The sequence below is a fragment of the Cervus elaphus genome, chromosome 28, assembly GCF_910594005.1.
Source record: "Cervus elaphus chromosome 28, mCerEla1.1, whole genome shotgun sequence".
Taxonomy (NCBI): Eukaryota; Metazoa; Chordata; class Mammalia; order Artiodactyla; family Cervidae; genus Cervus; species Cervus elaphus.
The window spans coordinates 14,236,393-14,256,239 of NC_057842.1; the positions used below are offsets into that span (position 1 = coordinate 14,236,393).

Sequence of the window (19,847 nt, forward strand, 5' to 3'; positions counted from 1 at the left end):
TGTCTGGCTCTAGTTGAGTGATCACTCCATTGTGGTTATCTGGGTCATGAAGGTCTTTTTTGTATAGTTCTTCTGTGTATTCTTGCCACCTCTTAATATTTTCTGCTTCTGTTAGGTCCATACCATTTCTATCCTTTACTGTGCCCTTCTTTGCATGAAACGTTCCCTTGGTATCTGTAGTTTTTTTGAAGAGATCTCTAGTCTTTCCCATTCTATTGTCTTCCTCTATTTCTTTCCATTGATCACTGAGGAAGGCTTTCTTATCTCTTCTTGCTATTCTTTGGAACTCTGCATTCAAATGGGTATAGGTTTCCTTTTCTCCTTTGCCTTTAGCGTCTCTTCTTTTCTCAGCTATTTGTAAGACCTCCTTAAACAACCATTTTGCCTTTTGCATTTCTTTTTCATGGGGATGGTCTTGATCACTGCCTCCTGTACAATGTCATGAACCTCTGTCCATAGTTGTTTAAGCACTGCATCTATCAGATCTAATCCCTTGAATTTATTTGTCACTTCCACTGTATAATCTAAAGGGATTTGAATTAGATCAGACCTAAATCATCATCACCTCTGCCATAGCTTGGTCTCAGGGCAAACAACAGGGATGGAGCAGAGCCCGCCCCCCCCCCCCAACAGAAAGTTGGATTAAAGATTTACTGATCACATCCCCACCCATCAGAAGACCTGGTTTCCCTCAAAGTCAGTATCTCCCATCAGGAAGCTTCCATAAGCCTTTTATCCTTATTCATAAGAGGGTGGACAGAATGAAAAGCACAGTCACAGAAAACTAACCAATCTGATCACATGGGCCACAGCCTTGTCTAACTCAATGAAACCATGAGCCATGCTGTGTAGGGCCACTGAATACAGATGGGTCATGGTGGAGAGTTCTGACAAAATGTGGTCCACTGGAGAAGGGAATGGCAAACCATTTCAGTATTCTTGCTTTGACCATGAACAGTATGAAAAGGCAAAAGATATTACACTGAAAGATAAACTCCCCAGGTTGGGAAGTGCACAACATGCTACTGGAGAAGACGGAGAAATAGCTCTAGAAAGAATGAAGAGACACAGCCAAAGCAAAAACAATGTTCAGCTGGTGATGGGACTGATGATGAAAGTAAAGTCTGATGCTATAAAGAACAATATTGCATAGAAATCTGGAATATTAGATCCATGCATCAAGGCGAATTAGAAGTCATCAAACAGGAGATGGCAATAGTGAACTTCAACATTTTAGGAATCAGTGAACTAAAATAGATGGGAATGGGTGAATTTAATTCAGATGACCATTATATCTACTACGGTGGGCAAGAATCCCTTAGAAGAAATGGAGTAGCCCTCATAGTCAATTGAAGAGCCCGAAATGCAGTACTTGGATGCAATCTCAAAAACAACAGAATGATCTCTGTTCATTTCCAAGCCAAGCCATTGAATCCAAGTCTATGCCCCAACCAGTAATGCTGAAGAAGCTGAAGTTGAATGATTCTATGAAGACCTACAAGACCTTCTAGAACTAGCACTTAAAAAAGATGTCCTTTCATTATAGGGGACTGGAATGCAAAAGTAGCAAGTCAGGAGATTCTGGAACAACAGGCAAGTTTGACCTTGGAGAACAAAATGAAGCAGGACAAAGGCTAACAAAATTTTGCCAAGAGAATACACTGGTCATAGCAAGCACCCTCTTCCAACAACACAAAAGACGGCTCTACACATGGACATCATCAGATGGTCAATACTAAAATCAGATTGATTATATTTTTTGCAAAGATGGAGAAGCTCTATACAGTCATCAAAAACAACACCAGGAGCTGACTGTGGCTCAGATTATGATCTCAATATTGCAAAATTCAGACTTAAATTGAAGAAAGTAAGGAAAAACACTAAACCATTCAGGTATGACCTAAGTCAAATCCCTTATGATTATACAGTCAAAGTGGCAAATAGATTCAAGGGATTATATCTGATAGACAGAGTGCCTGAAGAACTATGGATGGAGGTTCGTGACTTTGTACAGGAGGCAATGATTAAGACAATCACCAAGAAAAAGAAACGCAGAAAGGCAAAATGGTTTTCTGAGGAGGCTTTACAAATAGCTGAGAAAAGAAGAGAAGCTAAAGACAAAGGAGAAAAGGAAAGATGTGAATGCAGAGTGCCGAAGAATAGCTAGGAGAGATAAGAAAGCCTTCCTCAGTGATCAATGCAGAGAAATAGAGGAAAACAATAGAATCCAAAAGACTAGAGATCCCTTCAAGAAAACTAGAAATACCAAGGGAACATTTCATGTAAACTTGGGCAAAATAAATGACATAAATGGTATGGACCTAACAGAAGCAGAAAATATTAAGAGGTGGCAAGAATACACAGAAGAACTATACAAAAAAGACTTTCATGACCCAGATAACCACAATGGTGTGATCACTCACCTAGAGCCAGATATCTTGGAATGCAAAGTCAAGTGGGCCTTAGGAAGCATCACTATGGACAAAGCTAGTGAAGGTGATGGAATTCCACTTGAGCTATGTCAAATCCTAAAGATGCCTCTATGAAAGTGATTCACTGAATATGCCAGCAAATTTGGAAAACTCAGCAGTGACCACAAGACTGGAAATGATCACTTTTCATTCCAGTCCCAAAGAAGGACAATGTCAAAGAATTTTCAAACTACTGCACATTTACGTTCACCTCACACACTAGCAAAGTAATGCTCAAAATTCTCCAAGCCAGGCTGCATAAGTTTGTGAACCGAGAACTTCCAGATGTTCAAGCTGGATTTAGAAAAGGCAGCGAAACCGGAGATCAAATTGCCAACATCCAGTGGATCATAGAAAAGGCAAGAGAGTTCCAGAAGAACATCTACTTCTGCTTTATTGATTTCACCAAAGCCTTTGACTGTGTCCAGCTCAGTTCAGTCACTCAGTTGTGTCTCACTCTTTGCGATTCCATGGACCACACCATGCCAGGCCTCCCTGTCCATCACCAACTCTTGGAGCTTACTCAAACTCATGTCCATTGAGTCGGTGATGCCACCCAGACACCTCATCCTCTGTCATCCCCTTCTCCTCCTGCCTTCAGTCTTTCCCAGCATCAGGGTCTTTTTCAGTAAGTCAGTTTGTTGCATCAGTGGCCAAAATATTGGAGTTTCAGCTTCAGCATCAGTCCTTACAATGAATAAATAGGAATGATTTCCCTTAGGAATGACTGGTTGGATCTCCTTGCAGTCTGAAGAATCTCAAGAATCTTTTCCAGCACCATAGTTCAAAAGCGTTAGTTCTTCAGGACTCAGCTTTCTTTATCGTCCAAGTCTTACATCTGTACCTGACTACTGGAAAAATCATAGCTTTGACTAGATGGACCTTTGTTTGCCAATTAATGTCTCTGCTTTTTAATGTGCTGTCTATGTTAGTCATAGCTTTTCTTCCAGTGAGCAAGCGTCTTAATTTTATGGCTGCAGTCACCATCTGCAGTGATTTTGGAGACCAAAAAAAGTCTGATGCTGTTTCCATTGTTTCCCCATCTGTTTGTCGTGAAGTGATGGGATTGGATGCCATGATCTTAGTTTTCTGAATGACTGTGTAGATCAAAACAAACTGTTGAAAATTCTTCAAGAGCTGGGAATATCAGACCACCTTACCTCCCTCCTGATAAATCTGTATTCAGTTCGAGAAGGAACAGTTAGAACTGGACATGGAACAATGAACTGGTTCCAAATTGGAAAAGGAGTACGACAAGGCAGTATATTGTCACCCTGCTTTTTTAACCTATATGCAGAGTACATCATGCTAAATGCTGGGTTGGTTGAAGCAGAAGCTGGAATCAAGATTAGGAGAAATATCAATAACCTCAGATACTTAGATTATCCCTTTATGTCAGAAAGTGAAGAGGAACTAAAGAGTCTCTTGAAAGTTAAAGAGGAGAGTGAAAAAGCTGGCTTATAACTCAGCATTCCAAAAACTAAGATCATGGCATCTAGACCAATCACTTCATGGTAAATAGATGAGAAAACAATGGAAACAGCATCAAACTTTATTTTCTTGGACTCCAAAATCACTGCAGATGGTGACTGCAGCCATGAAATTAAAAGACTCTTGCTTCTTGGAGTAAAAGCTATGACCAACCTATACAGCATATTAAAAAGCAGAGACATTACTTTGCCACAAGGGTCTGTCTAGTCAAAGCTATGGTTTTTCCAGTAGTCATGTATGGATGTGAGAGTTGGACTATAAAAAAAGTTGAGCACCGAAGAATTGATGCTTTTGAACTATGGTGTTGGAGAAAACTCTTGAGAGTCCCTGGACTTCAAGGAGATCCAACCAGTCCATCCCAAAGGAAATCAGTCCTGGAAATTCACTGGAAGGGCTGATGTTAAAGCTGAAACTCCAATACTTTGGCCACCTGATGCGAAGAGTTGACTCACTGGAAAAGACCCTGATGCTGGGAAAGATTTAGGCAGGAGGAGAAGGGGATGCCAGAGGATGAGATGGTTGGATGGCATCACCGACTTGGTTGAACTGAGTTTGAGCAAGCTCTGGATGATGGTGAAGGACAGGGAGGCCTGCTGTCAATGGACAGGGGTTGCAAAGGGTTGGACACGACTGAGGAAGTGAACTGAACTGACTGAATGTAATTCTGGAGACTGAGAGTTTCTGTGTGTGTGTCTTGTGCCAGCACCAGACAATGGAATTTCAGTTTTGTTGGTCCTTTAATGGACCTGAACCTGGTGGTCCGGAGAGTAAGAGAGAGAAAGAGGCTGACATCCCCTGGTTTACGGGAAAGCCAATAGAGCCCTGTGCTTAGGGCTCGCGCTGCTGCACGTAGGCACCAGGCGCCCTCTCGAGTGGGTGAAGGCACAGCGCGCCTTCTCGAGAGGGTCTTAGAAGCCCGGGCAAGAAAGGGAGCTCAGCGGGCCTCCGCGCTCCAAGGAATTAGCCAGAAATAGAGAGGGAGAGAGAGAGAAAGACAGAAAGAAGGAATAGAAAGAGAGAAAGAAAGACACAGGGACCAAAGCTCTGATGGAGCAAAGGTGTTTTAATCAACATGGTGTGTGCATATGTACTGTCTTACAAGGTGGTTATTCTTAGCAAAGATAAAGATGAAATTTCCAGACTTACAAAACATAAGACGGTCCCTTATCAAAGACAGAGTTGCAAACAATCACCTTTTACCGTATGGCTCATAAAAGGAAGAGGGTACTTATCACTGTAATGAGAAATGCCTGGATTCCTCAGCCTCGGGAAAGGCGTGCCTCTCCTCTTAATTCCTGAATATTCAGGAATTAATAAGGGCCAGAGGGTTCCTGACAGATCCAAAACAGCACACAGGAAGCCTCTTGTTAAATGCTTGCTGACACAGTTACTTAGAATTACTGAAGAGATTTCTGCTAAAGACCAATAGTTTAGAGATGCCTCCAGCCCTGCCTCAGGCCTTGCATTCAAGGGACATAAATTTGCTACTTAATTACACAATATTTGCCATCAGATTGTGCAGTAGACATGGTGGGATTTGAATGAAGTCACCAGATGCGTTTATGGGCTGATACTTTTACTCTACTAGGAGCTTAGACTATCAGGATTCCAGTCATGAATGACAGTTTGCTGATTTTTCATCTGTGCAGAAATTCTCTATTATTTCACAGATTATTTGGTTAATCACTAAAGTTAATAAGGACATGTTCCAATTTTATTTTAATACCTAGATGCTAAGTCCTTTTAAGTAATATTTGTTTCTTCTCCTGGATTGTTAAATTAACTGAGGTGAGGTTAGGCTTTCTGGCACTCTGTTGTAAAACACATTTTTATTGACTGACTGCACAGTTAGCTCCATTATTGTATATAACTTAGGGTGAGAGTGAATACACTTGCCCTTGGAAGACATAGAACCTTCTAAAATATAAGGAAACAATTTCATGCATTTTTGTTATATCAATCAGAAGTTAAGTTTTTTTCCTCCATTCTTAGACATCGCAGTTTATTTCCTGTTTATGAAAAGAATGTCCTTGTAATGTATTAAAATGAGTAAAATGGATACTGCCTTTATTATAACTATAGCAATTTAGCAATGTTTATTAACTTACATGCTGATCATGGTTCATAGGATTAAAAATACCTTGCTTTGTCTCAAAATATAATTCTTATAACTGAGTTGGCTTTTATGTATACACTGTGTATAGACATGTAATAAATGTGTTTTTAGCCCATAATTTAATTTGTCTAGTGCTGTGCTATAATGAAGTACATTAGGATTCTTCTGTTAATAGTTTCATTGAGTCTCCATACATACCCTGCCATAGAGTGTAAACAAAAAAGAGGAAAAATTTAAAGAAGTATACGAAACCTCTGGGAAGAATTGTTCTTCTGATTTTGGCCCATGATTTTTATAATTGTTTTGAATGGTACAATCTGTTCTAGGTAGGAAGAACAATCCATTTATTTTGAGAGGACAAGTAGCAAAATTATGGATATGTATTGTTCAGACTTAATGTGAGTCTATCTTGTAATTGATTTAGTCCCATCTTTTATTATCATCCATCATGATGATGTTAAAAAATACACTATCTATGTCTTGTGATGGAGAAGTCCACATTTGCTATTGCTTCAGGGGTTTGATATTGATACTCTTTCCTTTACTACTTGAACATTAGTCAGACCTTCAACTCGGCCAAGTATGTTTGTTATATGAGTTTTTAAATAGATATTTAATGTGTGAAGTAATTTATGGTTTTCTCCTTACAGTTTTAGTATATTCATATACATGCAATCATGCATATGTATTATTTAGAAAGTGTTTTTGTTCATTGCCTTTGGTTGGTCTTATTGAAATCTCTTGTGCTTTGACATTAGCTATCACAAGATGCAAACATTTAAATCGTAGAAATGTATGTTTATGCACTGTTAGATACTCTTGCCATAATAAGCTAGGTTTAGGAAAAGCAAGATCTCTTTTCAGAAAGCTCATATGTCACTCTGCTGTGCTGTGCTTAGTCGCTCAGTCATGTCCAACTCTGTGTGGCCCCATGGACTGTAGCCTGCCAGGCTCCTCTGTCCACGGGGATTTTCCAGGCAAGAATATTGGAGTTGGTCATCATGCCCTCTTCCAGGGGATCTTCCCAACGCAGGGCTTGAGCCCAGGTCTCCCACACTGCTGGCAGATGCTCAGTTCATGTTCCAACTCTTTGCAAGTCCATGTACTGCAGCATGCCAGGCTTCCCTGTCCATCACCAATTCCCAGAGCTTGCTCAAACTCATGTCCATCAAGTCGGTGATGCCAACCCACCATCTCATCCTCTGTCATCCCCTTCTCCTGCCTTCAATCTTTCCCAGCATCAGGGTCTTTTCTAATGAGTCAATTCTTCGCATCAGGTGGCCAAAGTATTGGAGCTTCAGCTTCAGCATCAGCATAAGTCCTTCCAATGAATATTCAGGACCAATATCTTTTAGGATTGACTGGTTTGATCTCCTTGCAGTCACTAGCTGACTTTTTTTGTGTGCAGTGAAAGCTTTGGGCTTACTTATGAAGTTTAATTAACCTGCTTTTTCAACAAGGGACAGGATAAAACTCTGTCTTTAATGTTTTCACAAAAATTAATCAAATTATAACACTTCATTGAACATGGATGTTTATGAACTTCAGCCATTTCTGTAGACTGAAGCATCTATTTCCTGGATCTAAATTAATGATAACACTAAATTTACTCCTTTACAGTTACATTGAACATTAAAAGCAGGACGCTTTTGTGTCAATTCCATAAGCTAATGCCATGAATTTATAATTTTATAATTATACCATTGTCTGTCAATATCTTTAATCACCTATTAGGAAATTTAATTAAGAAAAATGTTTTATATTAATGAAATTCTAGTCTGAATATTTTAGGAGGGAGTTTTGTTGAGTGTCACTTCTATTAATAATAGAAAAATGTCTTATAAAGACAAATTAGAGTACTTAAAAGTCAATGATACATTTACAGCTTCATAATGCATGGAAAGATGAAGCACATATAGTTTAAAACTGCATATTTAGATTTTAGAATGTATTTTTATACATGTTTAAGCAAACGGTGGTATTTTAATGTGTGATGATGAAATTCATGCTAAGAAAGCTGTTAAAACTTTCAGAATGTGAGGGAAGTATATTCGTTTACTAAAATATATGCAACTATTAGTGTATACTGCAGTACTTAATGTGTTTTTTAGATTTATGTTTATTAGTCATTTTTAAGCACTTGCCAGAATTGAAAAGCAGAGTTTCCAAAGCTGCAAAATCTATTCCATCCAAATGAGCATTAATGTGCTGGCCGCACACCTGAATGGCCATGGAAAAACATATATACATACATATGTACGTACATGCATGTGTTCCAGTTCAGTTCAGTTTAGTCGCTCAGGTCCGATTCTTTGTGACCCCATGGACCACAGTATGCCAGGCTTCCCTGTCCATCGCCAACTCCCAGAGCTTACTCAAATTCATGTCCATCCAGTCGGTGATGCCGTGCAACCATCTCATCCTCTGTCGTCCCCTTTCCCTCCCACCTTCAATCTTTCCCAGCATCAGGGTCTTTTCAAATGAGTCAGTTCTTCGCATCAGGTGACCAAAGTATTGGAGTTTCAGCTTCAACATCAGTCCTTCCAATGAACACCCAGGACTGATCTCCTTTAGGATTGACTGGTTGGGTCTCTTTGCAGTCCAAGGGACTCTCAAGAGTCTTCTCCAATACCACATGATAATTCAAAAGCATCCATTCTTCCGTGCTCAGCTTTCTTCACAGTCCAACTCTCACATCCATACACGACTACTGGAAAAACCATAGCTTTGACTAGATGGACCTTTGTCGGCAAAGTAATGTCTCTGCTTCTTAATATGCTGTTTAGGTCGGACATAACTTTTCTTCCAAGGAGCAAGTGTCTTTTAATTTCATGGCTGCAGTCACCATCTGCAGTGATTTTGGAGCCCCCAAAATTAAAGACTCTCACTGTTTCCATTGTTTCCCCATGTATTTGCCATGAAGTGATAGGCCAGATGCCATGATCTTGGTTTTCTGAATGTTGAGTTTTAAGCCAACTTTTCCCCTCTCCTCTTTCAACTTTCATCAAGAGGCTCCTTAGTTCTTCTTCACTTTCTGCCATAAAAGGGTGGTGTCATCTGCGTATCTGAGGTTAAGCCAATTAAATTAGACTCTTTATTCATGATCATTTCCCTACACAGTTTATACCTGATATAAAACCATTATCTGAAAGCAGTCTTTTCATAATAAAGTGTACTCACTGTCATTACTGACTTATACCAGAAACATTAGCTTTTGACTCTTTGCATATAAGGAGTCCTTTTTGCACAACGGACATTCACCAGATAGAAATATGCAGATTTGCTCAGGAAAAGGTGAGTGAAACAGTGTTTAAGTCCGTACAAGGATTTGGAGGACGAGCCAGAGAAGGGCCCAAGGATTCTAGTTTCTAAGATCTACATTGATTCCTGAAGGATGCAATGAACTGTTTCCCTGAAGCCTTTAAAATAGGGAGGATTTTTGTCGTTTCTTTATCCTTAAAGACTTCTCAACGTACCTCCCAACTTAATGACTAATTATTTTTTCTTTAAGCCCCATGCATATCTCAGTAAGCCTATTAATTTGTCACAGGATTTCAGAGTGAATCAGCATTTGAGAAGTCATCAGCCTTATTACTTGGTATGTGAAATTTTGGGGAGAAAGCTTTATGAATTGAAATAATCTTTTGAATATTTGAAGTTACTGCTTAGTAATCATTTTGATTTTATTTTTATTGTAGATAGTTTTTCTTTCAAGAGGAATGGTATCATAATATTAAAGACAAAACAGCTTTAGTGAAATATATTTAAACTTTAATATATGAAGTTTCACAAACAGTAAAAATAAAGGAGAAAAAAAACCTTTCTTTTACAGCTTTCCTTATTCACTTAAGACCATCCAGAAGAGTATTCAAGATCTATAGTCACAAATTCATGTACAGATTTTAAAGTTTGTGATTTTGAGAGGGATATGGACTGCATGTGGAGTAAATTTTAACAGAATATGGCTTCATAGAATATATTGCTAGTTATCTACATGCCGTATTTGAAAAACATTAAGTGTTTTTTATAGTATGTATAACACTCTCCCACTTTCCTAAGACATTATGCAAAAGGAAAAGAGAGGCAGCTACTAAAAAACTGAAATGCATGCAACTTTTGTGCCTACACATTTTAAACTTTTTTTTTCTGTTTCTGTCATATTTCTTTTATCATGCTTATTATGTTTGTCGTGTCTGTCATCTACATAAAATTCTTTATTTATGACCTTCACAGGCTGCATCCAAACATTTTCTTAACAGTGAGCTAGACATCTCACTGTTAACTAGCATGCTTTACTCACTCTCTTAGTATTTTTCTCTTCCAACATCCATGGGGAGAAAATTTTTCATTGATTTAATCTGATGTTTAAAATGTTAAAGGTCATTAATTCTCACATGGTTACCCACTTTGGACTTTCTTCCTATGCAGACACTTACAGCCCTGCTGCTTGCATTGATTTTTCTTCTTCTTCTTTTTTTTCCTCAAATGCTTTCTTTCACATTATATTTTTGAGCCAAAAAATCCAAAGTAAATGTTCATAAATTCGTGTTAAAAAAGTTAGAATTTTTGAAGTCTTTTTTATGATTTAGTAAAAGTGAATACTCTGTCAGTTGTATGTACTCTTTTGCTAAAAGGTTTTTTGGATCTTTAACTTTCACATCACTTTTTCAGAAATGTCCTAAAACTGTGTGTCCAGTTTTAGAGACTAGAGAATAATTTTGAAAAACATGATGTAGTTCAGAAGAGTTGAAGAAGGGGCACTAAATTTTAATACTCATCTCAGTGCAGTGAATATAATTTTAGCCAGTATCACTCATGACAGGCTGTGTCTTGGCTTGGGTAGTCCTTTGGGGGGCAGTGCGTGGGGTAACCTAGTTCTTTCTGTACTTTTTATGTGTTTCTAGGCTGAGAGGAAAGATAACCCTCCCCTAGGATGATATGCATTTGTGACACACACTCATTCAGGGCTTCAGATCACGGCCTTTGCAGTGTAGATGTGTACCATCTGAGGTGCACACACCGAGATTATGGAACTTATTAACCCTTCATAGGTTGAGGAAGTTGCACATAAGGTATTCCTTCTCCACTTCAAAGCAATTGCATTTTTCCTTCTCTCCCTACTGTGCAGGTGACTTGGATTATTACTGGCTGGATCCCGCCACGTGGCATAGCCGGGAAACATCGCCTATTAGCTCGGTGAGCATCCGGGGAGGGAGATTTGGGAGCTCGGGGAAGATGTGGGCAATTCATCATCCTTTGCTGATATGTGATAGACAGTAACTTTATTCTGCTCCATTGTATATCTTACGAAAGAAAATACTGATTTCATTTAAGACAGTACAGTTTTGAAGAAAAATAAGTTAGCACTGAATAATACTTTAAACAAATTTTAAAGTAGTAAAAGCTAGTGTTGAGTAATGACTATATGTAAATGAGATATTATTTGCTTAGTGATATCAACATTACTGACACCTCAGAATACAGAATCGACTTAGTGATGGCAGCAGATATATTTCGCAGTTTCATTTCATTTCACTTCAGAGCTGTATTTTGGAGAGGTACTTAGTTTCTGACTTTTTAGAATGATGTAGTATAGTAAATGCCTATTTTGAAAAAAATTACAACTGTAAATGAAAATTGTTATAAGCCAAGGATAGAGCCCACTAGAATAAGGAGTCCCCTCTGAGTGTCCTTAACTGAGGAAATCGCATCACACAACAACTAGTAATTATGTGTGTATAGGAAAGAAAATAGCTGGTTTATCACCTTAGCTTTGTTCATGTCTTAATAGCATCCTGTAACGTGGCAGCCTTCTAAAGAAGGGGATCGATTAATTGGACGTGTTATTCTTAATAAGAGAACAACCATGCCCAAAGAATCAGGTGCATTACTGGGTCTGAAAGTAAGTACTCTGGTTTATAATGTTTCATAAATGATGAGTTAAAGTGTGACTGCATTCAACAAAGTTTCTGACAGTGATCATCTTCTTCTCTTTGGAAAAAATTTCTTCTAGTAAATATATCTTGTTGATATATTGATGGCTTATGGTATATTTAGTACCTTTATCTGGGCAGTATTTTTAAATCATTTTGTTAAAATAGCATACAGATATGTTAGGAAACTGTAATAAAATGTAGAAAAATAAAATAATTTTCCTCTGAATATAAAGTTCAAAGACTGCTTTTACATTAAAATGGTTTTAATAGAAAGTAGTAACATTAGATAATACGAACCTCATAATTTTATTATATTTTGACAAGCAACCTCAAAGATCACTGAAGAGATTGTTTCCTAAGTGCAATAGAATTTATACTCAAAGAGTAAAATGTACCTTTAAAACTATTAACTGACTTCTAACAGATTAAAAAAACTAAAAAATTATAAATATTTTGATTTTGGCAAGAAAAAATATATATACGTTTTGTTTTATTGTGTGTAACATGTATCTAAATGTTGTCACATGGTTTTATTTGCTTTCATAAACATTCACAAATGTTGCTTTAAAATTATTATTTGCCAAGAGATTGCATTGTATAGTTGGGTAATAGTTTGATCTCTTTAAAACAATTGCCTACGAATCCAACAAAAAAGTTTTTTCAGCTAATGTCACTTTATTGATTATTACCATTAATTTCTCTTGCTGTGAACTAATTCTCATCACCTCCGCTATTGGGCACATCCTTGTTGATCAACTTCAACTTTTGACAATACCCCTTCCATTTTTAATCATATGTATCGAGCCCCTGCATTAGGAGAAATTAAACTGAGAACCTTTCAGATATGTTTAATTTTAGTTATTGAGGAACATTCAGGTGAGCATGTTAATTATTCAGCCTTGGAGACTCAGATTGGATCCTCTATGTATATCAGATGAGGAGGTCATTCAGGTGTTCAGGAGATGTGATAAATTAGGCTGTTAGTCTGCACCATGGTGAACTGCTTCCCCAAAGTGATCTGTTCTTGGTTTTAATCCCCAGTCTTTGTCTTAGACTAGAGATATATGAAGAAGATCAAGTTTCCATGTCACAATGGAGCATGGTCTGATTATAGAGATTCAAGTGAGTTTAGATAAAGAAAAATGAACTCCAGTTTTAGTAAAGTGTCAAACACCTGTTGTCTGATGGTGAAAGGGAACATCTTGTATTCTCAGGGGCACATTGTCCTAGACACCCTTCAATGTGAGGTTGGTATGATGAACCAGTATATAAACTTCCTTAGGACACATTATCTCACATGCAATGAGATAAGTTTTCTTGTTGCTACTATGCTGCAGCCTCCTTTAACCAAAAACAGATTTCACTTCATTTTTGTTCCTACGTTCAATTCTAAACATATCACAAAATATATAGGAATAATTCCCCAAACTAAGAGACGTATGTTTCAGTGTGAGTCTTGGGAACTTACAAATGTATAATTATCCAGGTTGTTGGAGGAAAAATGACTGACTTAGGACGCCTCGGTGCCTTCATCACCAAAGTAAAGAAGGGTAGCCTTGCAGATGTGGTTGGACACTTGAGAGCAGGTAAAGTTCCTCTTTTAATATCTAAGTCATATGTCCTCTATGCATGAGTTGGTGGTTTTCAATTTTGGGTAAGTTATATATGCCCATTAAGTGGATAACCAATATTAGTGTAGGCATACAGATATTTTTCCTGATATGAATATTTAATTGATTGTCATAATAGAGAACTCTACATGAATCACAGTTTGGAGAGAATGAGTCAAATCTTTGCTTTATGTAAAAATAAATAGATGAAAAATGCCAAAGGATTACTAACTTTTGTATATGGCTGCATAATGTTGCTACAAAAGTCTGAAACAGTTAAGCTTGTGAAAAAAATAAAGTCAGAGTTTAGTCCTTCATTTTATGAGTCATAGTAATTACTAAAGTTTTTCATAATGGCCCCAAAACACTTATTCATTACTGGTGTTTTTAATAAAATATAATCATAATAGCATTTCTTACACAGATTTTATATTATTTGTTAATTTAAATGTGACATATATCGTTGTATTCATTCAGATGGGCTACTTTTTGGTATTTGGAAATTTACATTGTGTTACTTTGTAACCTTAATATGATATAATAACGTCATTTATATGTTGAAATGTGCCATACTTAGTAGCAGCACATTTTAAAATTTATTTTTGATAAATCTTTTTATTTTTCATTTAGTAAAAGCCATATAAACATATTTTTTTTTCAGTTTGCTGTACTTCAGAGTTTAGTAGAAATCTTTTGGTGAGAAAATATGCTTACCCATTTGCCAGACAATCATAAAGAAAACAGACTAAGCTGACCTGTCAAAGTAAGGATTAATAACCCATAGCATGTGGAAAGAGAATATTTCTGGACTGTTTTCAGTTTTTGTACCTTAAGGTTATAATTATTGGAACCTTTAGAAAAAATATTCTATTAAGGACATTTTTGCTGTAACTGATTATGAGGGCATCAGTTCAAAATCATTCAGATTTTTATTTGCTGGGGATGTGCTTTCCAGGTATTGTATAGAGGGAAAATCCAAATGAGAGGTTTTTCTCCATCTGCTATATGCACAGCTTTGAAGATGTGTACTGTCCTCTGTTATTTCTTATCAGGGGCTATTATGATTCTATAAGAACATAGCTCAATCAGGAGTGACTATGTCATTAAACTGAGTCTGCTTGTTTAGGGACTTGAAAACTTAAAACATTATAAAAATCACTTGTTGTCTACTCAAGTGTAAGATCACTTAAGAAATCTGAATTTGCAGATCAGATTCTAAACAAGACACTTTTTTGATTTTTTTTTTTTTTTAATAGACAGTTACTTAAGAAAGTCAGGTTTTCTATAGTATATATATCCCTTAGTGATTAATTTCACTTATTTAACACTCTTATGTGCCTAGAGTCTGAGAAACTTAAAACTAAAACGTTAGATACTTAAATAACTGTAAAACATATAAGCGTACTTTTCACTTGAAGCAATTGATGTGCTAAAAAATTAGCATATTCTGTTTGATGTACATGGTTATTTAGGAACTGTTGTCCTTCTGTTTACATATAAACAGCGTTGGCCTGTAAAACTAGTTTGTTTGTTTAGCATGCCATTTGTTCAGCGTCTGCAGGCTTGCCTTAATCTGCAGTAGCTTGTCCAGCTGCTGTTCCCTTCAGCCCTTGCCTACTGTTGGATGACGTAATCCCAGACACTCCCCTTGCTAAGACGCTCCATCGTCCCGCAGGCACCATCTGCTCGGTTGAAGCTCTGTAGTCCACCCTCCGCTTACAGCCCCGCCCCCTCCTTCCGCTCACCCAGCCCCAGCCGAGCCGGTCCACCTGCGGCCCCCGGCTGCTGTTTCCACCGGCAGGACCTGGCCGTGCCTGCCCTCCTCACGGTGGCTTTGCTGTTCCTGGGCTCTGCCTGTTGATGTCCTTGCCGTCCTTCAAACCTCATCTAAAGTCGCCTTACTTGTGAAAGCGTTTCCCGGTACTTCCCCTGAGCAGTAACTAGCCCCCTGCTCCCTCTGCACCCTGACTCGCCTTCTGTTCCTCACGTAGATTTCTCTCATTGCATATAACATTTTATTAAAGGCATTCAGTTTTCTATTTCTCCTCCAACAAATTTAGAGACAGAAGAAAGCCTCTTTTTCATGTTTGTTTCCCCATAATCTCTCATAAATAGTTTTAAGGAGACCACCTTCTAATTTAGGAATTCTTGAGTTGTAAATAAATCAATACATATATTGTTAATTTTATATTAAAAGTTGGGCTGACAGATTTCTGTCTATAAGAGGAAGAATTTTATAATGCAGGGTTTTTTGCAAAATGTTGATTGCAGCACCTTACTGGATAGTAAAGTTGATTTAATGGGTTACATTCATTATTATTAAAAAATGAAATAGAACAAAATAGAATAGAAAATATCAGGGTAAGTATTATTTTAGATAATATTTTTTTATACACACACATATATATTCACATGATGTAAATTTTATTTCCTTTTTTTTTTTGGTCAGTAAATTTAAAAGACTCCTAATATATTTTAAATTTGTATTACTTTTTTTTTTTTTTTTAATAGAGTGATGTGTATTCATTCCTGTTTGAAAAACTGCTAGTTACCATCTTAGGTCAAATGATCAGAAGTCATTTAACTATTTGTACTAACCATACTCTTTTATCATACCTAAACAGCATTATATGCTTTTCAAATATTTGCCTTTTTACTTCTGAGTAAGCAAACACTTGGGGGTAGGGAGAAGAATTATTTTAAAATAAGCCTAGCAAAGCAACAATCTACTTTTTTAAAGGCATAGATAAAAACTAAAAAGTTCCATATTTGTCATTAGCTTTAAATGTATAATGATGATATTGCTCCCTTTATTAGAGACATATTTCATTTGCTACTGAAGTATTACAGAAACTGATAACAGAAAAATAAGCAAACACAAACACAAAACTAAGACTCCTCAAAATATCCCGGCAGCTGGGATATTTCAGCTGAGCCTATACTGTCAATTCAAGGGTACATTGCAGAGATATTTGAGAACTAAAACTGCTCTAAATATTTATGAAAATAAGTGGTTTTTTTCCAAATGTTCTTTGGTGAAAGCTCTGGTTAACATAGCAGGTTAGTCCATGTATCTTAATACCATGTTATTTAACAACCTAATATGTATTATATTTTTATTATTTAAAAATACTTTCTAATTTTACCTTAATTACCATGATATGTATTATGTATAGAATGTGTGTGTGAACATCTGGAAGTGGGTTGACTGTCATACAACAGTTTTACATCTGCTTGCTTTGTAATTTTGCCATAGCTCCCTGCGTTACCCTCTGGGTATGAATTCAAATCCTTTCATGCATTTTTATTCTGTTGTGCATCTGGAGAAGGCAATGAAGCATGACTTATAGTTGGAAAATTCATGCTAACAAATGTTAATTGCTATTTCTACCAAAAGTAAAGCAGGATTTATGCAGCATTTAATAATCTTTCATGTGTAGAGCCGCCTACATTTATATTATGGAGGGCATGCTGCTAATTATTATTTTTGATGTTTCTAAATGAGCTGTGCTAATTCCATCCCATAGCATGAGATGATTTTTATATTATTTCTGATATTTCTCAAAAGATAAAGGTAGTTTGTGTTGTACTGTTTCAAATGATCAGTAGTCTTCGATGGGGGAAAGAAAAAAACAAAAAAGAAAAAAAGTGTTTAGAAAGACCATTTAGCTGACATTATATGGCAATCAGTTTGCTTTCAAGAGCAGAGCCTAGACGATTAAACTATTTGTATATGTTTTGCATTTCTTTGTTAAAAAAAAAAAAACAAGAAAAGATAAGAAAAATAAACAGAATATATAAGGTAAAAAAATACCCTTTTTTTTAAATTCAAGGGGATGAAGTTCTAGAATGGAATGGTAAACCCCTGCCGGGAGCTACAAATGAAGAAGTTTACAACATTATTTTAGAATCAAAATCAGAACCTCAAGTTGAAATTATTGTTTCAAGGCCTATTGGGTAAGGCTAAAAAAACTTGCTTCTTAAGTTTAGTAAATTACATGTATTAGCAGGGTTTCTAAAAGAAGTTTATACATTCATACAGTACATGTTACAATGGATAGTTTTTCTTCAAATATGGGCATACATTTTAGATCTTTCAAATCTCAATTTTTTAAACTTGGACTGAATTTTCTTCACTTTACATTTTAGGAGCTCCACTATTTAACAATTGTAGTATCAAAAAGTATGTATTTTTCATAAGTGGGCTATAAAGTAAAAATATTTTCTTTTAATGGTAGAACTATTTATTTTTATTAATTCTAAATTATTATAGTGTTTCCTTAAAGAGAGTCACTTACAAACTCATCTTTTTGTGATATTTAAAATAGTAGTCATTTCATACGTCTACATAACTTTTTGTTATTCTACTAAGAATGGAATACTTTTTCTATATCTTTAATTATGGGTAGTTCCAAATTTTATTTAAAATCAAGCAAGCGTGAAATATTTAAGCATTTTAATTCACCATGATAATCGGAATGATATTTTTAAAACTCTAATTTTCAGCATAACTTAATAATCTAAAGTCAAAGGGATATTTTTTCTCTGTATATAGAGTTCCCATATTGGTATATTTTCCTAACAAATCCACAAGTCCAGAATATTCATTATGCCTGTTTGTAATTTTTTGGAAGGCATTATGAATTGTTTCATAATTAGCTTAATATTTGAATATATTTTTTGAAATTATTCCCTTTTTTGTATTCTCTAAAATATTATAGAACCATAAATTCAAGACTTTTTATGGAAGAGTAGTAACCTTAATTTTTTGTTGTTCTCATGAATACATATCAATGCAAAACATGCAAGAAAATATAATTATCCTAATTCTCAAAGAACTGAAACTGTATGATCATATATTCTAAAGAATAATATACATATATAAAACTCTAAAGTAAAGGCAAACTTATAATCAATTTTAAGTGGTGATTATTAAGAATAAAGTTTGAAGACATTTGCAGAAGTATTGTACATTTCCATGCAGATTTTTTAAGAATAACGACACTATATAATTTATGCTAGTTTTACATGACGTGTTCTAGTGCTGAGGTAAACATGAGGCTGGAAAAGAGGTAAGTAAATTGGATAATGAATCAGAAGTATAAAAAACAAAACTTAAAGCATTGGGCACATTGTCAAATACTTTCAAATATATAGTGGTTTTAAATAATCAGCTAAAATACCATTGATTCATGGTGATTTAAAAAATAAAAATTAACGGACAGTTAAAGTGGACTGGAATAACATTCTCATTATCTATAGTGTAAAAATAATTTTTAAAGTATTCTTTGCATAAACAGATCTAAACCATCATGGATTGTGGAACCTAAAGGATATGGGAATACTATATTTAAGGAAATGGGAATATTTAAATAAAAATTAAATCTGACATCAACTTTCGAGTTAATAGGGAATTTTTTAGAATCTTGGAAGAATAATTCTAGATATATTTAGTAATTATGTTTCATGTAGTTCTATAATTAAAGCAGAAAGCAGATATGTATTCATTGTTTAAGGGGATAGTTATAGTGATTCCAAGAATCATCCCAAATATAACTTACACACATACTGACCAGCATGGTCTAATAGACATCAGCCATCCTGAGGTACCGCCCATTTTTGCTATTCCACCTAATATAATGTTCTTTAACTTTATGATTGTAATTTTTATCCAGACTGTTTTACCACCTTATTTGTGAGCAGAACAATTTCAGAAAGCTTATATAATTGTCAAGAGGACATTTTTTTGCCTGAAAATATTACCGAAGCAATTAACAAACATTAAATACATTTTAATTCTGTCTCTTCAAAAGAATGTTTTGTAACTTCTCCATAATTCTTCTTTCACAGACACATAAAATTCAAAGCTTGTATCTAATTTTGAAGTTCCACATTTTACTGTCATAGCTGAGGCTAATTTTCAAAGAAGTTATATTATCTAAAAAAATATTTTTTCTAGATTTTTAGGAATTGATTTTCTGCCTTTGAATTAAGAAGAAGGTAGAAGAAGATATATAGTTGGTTTCTTGTGTCTTAGGTATTGAATAATTAGCCCCATTATCACATAAAATGTATATTTCAGACACATTATTAATTGTACGTGATTATATAATAAAATTTGGCTTCCCGGGTGGCACAGTAGCAAAGAACCTGTCTGCCAATGCATGAGACACAAGAGAGACAGGTTCGATCTCTGGATTGGGAAGGTCCCTGGGTTAAGAAA

The 19,847-nt window shown here is 35.8% G+C and overlaps 1 protein-coding gene and 1 long non-coding RNA gene across 50 annotated transcripts in view; one reads left to right on the forward strand and one right to left on the reverse strand.

Annotated features, from left to right (window-relative positions):
- RIMS1 (regulating synaptic membrane exocytosis 1) overlaps window positions 1-19,847 on the forward strand; it is a 578,197-nt gene that overhangs the window by 385,855 nt on the left and 172,495 nt on the right. For all 49 annotated transcript variants that reach the window (XM_043890084.1, XM_043890085.1, XM_043890086.1 and 46 more), the window contains 4 exons: window positions 11,207-11,274; window positions 11,870-11,980; window positions 13,501-13,600; window positions 17,458-17,581. In XM_043890084.1, coding sequence (XP_043746019.1) covers window positions 11,207-11,274; window positions 11,870-11,980; window positions 13,501-13,600; window positions 17,458-17,581 — 403 coding nt within the window. The remainder of the gene's footprint in view (window positions 1-11,206; window positions 11,275-11,869; window positions 11,981-13,500; window positions 13,601-17,457; window positions 17,582-19,847) is intronic.
- On the reverse strand, window positions 405-18,668 carry LOC122685370. The gene is made up of 3 exons (XR_006338366.1): window positions 18,658-18,668; window positions 3,316-3,319; window positions 405-550 (listed from the first exon to the last, which is right to left on the reverse strand). It is a non-coding gene; the product is annotated as an uncharacterized LOC122685370 (long non-coding RNA).